The following is a 5,378-nucleotide window of genomic DNA, read 5'->3' on the forward strand; positions in this document are numbered from 1 at the left end:
TGGTTTGATCCTCTTGTTTGATGCATTAATCTTAATTAATACATTCTCCCTTCAATTTACTAGTTTGAAGCATTAATCTTAAATTCTTATTACATACTCCCTTAGTTCTAGCTCTAATGTTTGTTCTATTTGGCTTTCAAGTTTTCATTACTTATCTTTGGGCAACATTACCTCTATTTAATTACTTATGTATAATTTTAAATCCTACAAAAATAATATTATTGGACACATACCGAGTATTATTTTATCAATTTGTGAGGTTCTAAAAACAAATTGACATATATTATTTGTTCTAAAAATAATATTATTGTTTCCTATATTGACATATATTATTTTTTCTAAAAACAGATTGACAAATAAATTTAATCGTATATTACTGAATGGATACGTAATATTTAATTAATATTTAGGATTTAATTGTATATTATTTATTAATTTGTCAATTAATTATCTACTCCGTAATAATATTAAACTGATGAATATTATTTAATATATTTCATCATTTAATATGCTAAAAAAACAAATTGACAAATAAAATGCAAGAGGAATTATGACTATTAATAAATTAAATTGTATACTTCGTATTACTAAAAATTGAAATTTCGTATTTTGTAAAGACAAATTAAAATGAATTGTCTAATACAGCCTTGCATATAACAAATTCCCTCTTAATAATAGGAGTATTATACGTAGTAATACGTTATACACGGGGTGTATATATACAATCCAAATATACTAGGGGGAAATAGCCGATATGTGCCATAAACACACCAATGAGTAATGACTAATGGTCTAGTGGAACAACATAAATTGACCACGAAAGACAAAAAGAGTCCACAAGAGACGTAATCTAATAAGCATGAATGACGTACAAGAGCCAACTAGCCAAGTGGTCAATTAAGTTAAAATTGATACAACTAACTCAACTAAAAAATGACTTTGAGCCTCGAATTGTGGACCAACTTTGAACAATTTCGATTCTTTAGCATTTCAAATTAAATGATATTGACATAAATTGCATAACAATACGTACATTTTTGTTGCTGAAAAGGAATTACATACTAGTACAATGTTATTATTGTTAGTTTAGCTAGCAATCTTGGCTTTGTTGTTACTTATTGTATATCACGCATTCTGTCCATAAATATATGACTTTCAAGCATCAATAATACTTTCCCATAACTTGCTTTTTTCCCTGCTACATTCTCTACGTTTACACCACCAAGCCCACGTAGATTTAGTATCACTAATTTCTCCCTTACCTTGGCTGTTTATACTTATCTTGGAAGTACGTAGAACTAGACTCCTAGTACTTTTAAGAAAAGTATGTGCAAAAAATTTCTTAATTATTCCGGCATTTACATTTAGCCGTCGTATCGGTAGTGACAATTAATTTTGAATGGAAAGAGAATATGAATGGCTATTATAAATTTGATAGGGAGTATATCATGAAATTCAGATCTAATAGCTCTTGTGTTAGACTAATTTTCATTGAGGAATGTTTTGTTGGACATTTATATTAGAGATCCTTACGTACAAATTGGCTTCTAGTTTACTAATACTAGGCTACCATGTATATATTAAATGTTCAATTCAACTTAACCAAAAGGTTAAGCTATTGGTTGAAATCTCACGGTATTAATCTTATGTATGTTTTTGAGTTCTATTATGCACGCCGAGAATGAGATTTAGGGTTGAAATAATAAAATGTAGATGCAAGTATGCAACATCAAATTTGTTAGGGCAAGATGAGGCCGAGAATGAGATTTGACTTGTGATCTTATTGTCACGCTAACTCTATTGTCCGAGTATATTATATATATTATGTATTACGCTACATGTTGCAACATGATCGAATTTTGTTAATCAAAATACCAGCATATAACATTCTTCCCTAATTAGATAAGTTTAATTTACAAATTAAACTCATAATCTCATAAAGTAGTGTAATAATGAAGAGATGAAATGAAATGTAAGCACTATCTCCCATAAATTTGAATGTATTATTAAGAACGGAGTTATAAATCTATCAGAGTTTTAAATTAACAATCTAATCACACAACCCCGATTACATAATCCCGATTTAATAGGACCTTGATGAGTAAGAAACTTCATGAACGTGCCTAGTAATGATACAATTCTTTACTTAGCAAAATTATCTGCTAATCAGCTAATATAATTCTAATCTAATCGCATTCATAATTAATCAAGCACGACCACACCTCATCCTCGTACCCTTAATTTAATATTACCAAACATTAATTTACAATTTTGGTGATAAAATTAATAAGCTTAAGAACGAAGTATGAACACGCAAGAGTAGGTTGTAATTACATTAAAATTCGTTAATTATTTGGCATGATAACGTGCAATTGGCTCATGGGATATGCCAAGCTATTTCATGTTGGATATTCCGTTACGTAAACTCTTTATAAAAATTAAGTTACTAGAATTTATGTATATAAATACCTATTATACTCAATGAACTCATTAAAACTCATCACATTTCAATTGTAACACATAAAAAAGATAGAAAGAAAATATGGAGAAAGTTTCAATGATGATCAAGCTTTTGGTTGTTTTATGTTTAATTGGTGATGCTTTATGTAAGAGCAAAAAACCTCATCATCACCCTGATGACCACCCTACAAGTTCTACTTTTGATTTTTTCTACTTTGTGCAACAGGTAAATTTCACTATATTACACCCCCCCTCTTTTCCCTTCTATAATTTTCTTCTTAGAAAAAAATGCTAATATTTTTTTATCACCTTTATCGATCTGATTTATCGTTTCATATATCATCATTATGAATAAATAAATTATCTATTTATCATTTCATATATCATCATTATAAATAAATAAATTATCTAACACACAGATAACACAATTCTTCTCTAATTCATATCATATATACACAAAAATATGGTAAATTAAGCCCTGTTCTGTTCACCTTATTTTCACTTATTTCAGGGTTAATAGGTTCAGATGGTAAGATAAGTCCAAGAAAAATAAGTTCAGATAAGGGTTAATCAAAGCTACCAAGTTTAATTTATAACTAATATGAGTTCTAAGAAGAACTAATAAGTTCATATAAGATCAGAAAAGTAAAATCAGGTGAATAGAACACATCCTAGAAAGTTATTTGAAGATGGTAAATGGTGAATAATCAACAATAAGAGTAAAATGGGATACCATGATTACTTATTTTGAAATTTTTTGTTTAGAAAAGACAAAAAGTTGACCAATTAAAAGGTGGCTTTTTTTCCTTTTATTTGCTGTTTTGATATTGCACACAAAGTGTTTCTATAGGCATATTATGATACATTGTGTAATGGTGATTTTTATTTATTTTTATTTTTTTTTTTTTTGAAGAAGTGATTTTTTAATGTGACCATGATTAATTTATTAAAAGACTAATTAATTGAATTATGTGAAAAGTATGCAGTGGCCAGGAGCATATTGTGATGCAAAAGGGAAAAAATGTTGTTTTCCAGGAAGTGGGAAGCCAACAACAGATTTCTCAATTCATGGCCTTTGGCCTAATTACAATGATGGTGGTTACCCTTCCAACTGTGATAACACTAAACCTTTTGATGAATCTGAGGTATTCTCTACACATATATAGTTTTTATTTAATTTGTAACACGTTCGTTAGCTACTACATAATGTGATAATACATATACTCCGTATTGCATTGCACTTTTAATTTAAAAAAACAAAGAAAGTACTAAATGGTAATTTTAATTTCTATGGCAAACATATATGATGACTACGTAATTAAGTACGGCGTGGATCGGAACATCTATCCTATAAATTTTGAAAAATGGCTATGATCATGTAAATTAATTATAAAGGGAATGAAATTCTTCACTCTTGAACTCCAAATAGAAAAAGGTTGGGGAGGGGAATTTTGTGTTTGAGATAGTAGTATTAAAGACCGAATTGTTGGTTAAATCTTAATAATGTACGATATTATTGTTTATATTTGAAAATGACTTAAAACTTAATGCGTGATGTTTTCGTCCATCTGAAGATAACAAAAGTATACAACTACGTTATTAGTAAAATCTTAAATGTTTCTTAGGTGCTAATCAAGTGCCAGATTGTCGCTAGTAAAAGACTAACCCTGGATATAGAAAGTGCTACAATTTGACTTATTAAACCTATATAATTGACCATTTATCTTTACTAACAATTATTTTTGTCACACCTAAACAAGTCATATTTACTAAAATAGGTAGAAAAGATAATTTATTGTGCTATGTTATTGGATTAGTTATAATATATTCCCTCCATCACTTATTCTTGACTCATATCCAATACTTGTGTCAAACTTCAAAAACGTCAACCATAAATTTCCATGAATCTATAATGAATATTATAGTCACGTGCAATTTTAATTTGATGAATTCGTTTTATTGTGTGTGTGTGTGTTTTTTTTTTTAATATTAAGTTTTTATATCATTACACGTATTAAAATGGAGATATTTATGTTGTAAGATGTGTTTTGAAAACTGTAAAAAAAAAAAAAAAAAAAAAAACCTAATTAATGAGACAAAAATATAGGCTGTAGTTTTTCAAAGTATAAGATATTAAAACTTATAACTTTTATGGAGTACAAATTCTTCTTCATATGGAGAAGGAGTACAAATTAATAAATAAAAATATTTACAGTTAAATTTATTCATTATTAGCTGATGTAACGTGAAAGTCAAACTATTGCAATAGCAAATATTCGCTCTACCTCTTTCCCTAGCCCATCAATCACCAAAACTTAACTTTAATACAGATAGAAGAACTCGAGAGCAGGCTCGAAAAAGATTGGCCATCACTAGCGTGCCCTAACATAGGAACAAAGTTTTGGGCACATGAATGGAACAAACACGGTACATGCTCATCATTCTCTAGCCAACAAGAGTACTTCCAAGCCGGTCTAGATCTTAAGGACCAAACCAACCTTCTTCAAGCCCTTAAGGATGCAAATATCGAACCCAACGATGAGTTCTACAACGTCGAGGACATGAAGGAGGCCATCAAGGAGAAGATCGGATATTATCCTTGGATCGAGTGTAACCGTGATTCCGATGGAAATAGCCAGCTTTACCAAGTGTACATTTGTGTAGATGCTAATGGAAAGGACCTTATCAAATGTCCTGTGCTTCCTAGTGGTAATTGTGCCTCTAGAGTCCAGTTTCCTAAATTTTAAGGTGTAGCTAAATTGTAATTAGGTGGTTTTTAACAGCATTGATCAACTTGTTATGTCTAATTCCTTGAATTGGGTGAATCATATTTTTCACCATTCTCTCAATTCAGACATTTGTAACATCACATTATTGATTGTTTGAACGATTTAAACTTTATTACTGAATAACACTTG

At 29.5% G+C, this 5,378-nt stretch overlaps 1 protein-coding gene across 2 annotated transcripts; it reads left to right on the forward strand.

Annotated features, from left to right (window-relative positions):
• The first annotated feature begins 2,483 nt into the window (after nt 1–2,483).
• On the forward strand, nt 2,484–5,378 carry LOC110706318 (ribonuclease 1-like). Of its 2 annotated transcripts, none has more exons than XM_021884219.1 (3): nt 2,484–2,686; nt 3,447–3,605; nt 4,791–5,378. In XM_021884219.1, the coding sequence occupies exons 1-3, from the start codon at nt 2,543–2,545 to the stop codon at nt 5,205–5,207; spliced, it is 720 nt and encodes a 239-aa protein (XP_021739911.1). In that variant the 5' UTR covers nt 2,484–2,542; the 3' UTR covers nt 5,208–5,378. The 2 variants fall into 2 exon arrangements, with proteins under 2 accessions (XP_021739911.1, XP_021739912.1); XM_021884220.1 differs by having other exon boundaries at nt 2,568–2,686; nt 3,440–3,605.

This window comes from Chenopodium quinoa, unplaced genomic scaffold (assembly GCF_001683475.1).
Source record: "Chenopodium quinoa cultivar QQ74 unplaced genomic scaffold, ASM168347v1, whole genome shotgun sequence".
Lineage (NCBI taxonomy): Eukaryota > Viridiplantae > Streptophyta > Magnoliopsida > Caryophyllales > Amaranthaceae > Chenopodium > Chenopodium quinoa.

Excerpts from the sequence above, each read along its gene's own strand:
- LOC110706318 (XM_021884219.1), top strand. The coding sequence starts at position 2,543 with ATGGAGAAAGTTTCAATGATGATCAAGCTTTTGGTTGTTTTATGTTTA. Across the intron at positions 2,687-3,446 it reads TTTTCTACTTTGTGCAACAG|TGGCCAGGAGCATATTGTGA; the intron begins GTAAATTTCACT and ends AAAAGTATGCAG. Across the intron at positions 3,606-4,790 it reads AACCTTTTGATGAATCTGAG|ATAGAAGAACTCGAGAGCAG; the intron begins GTATTCTCTACA and ends ACTTTAATACAG.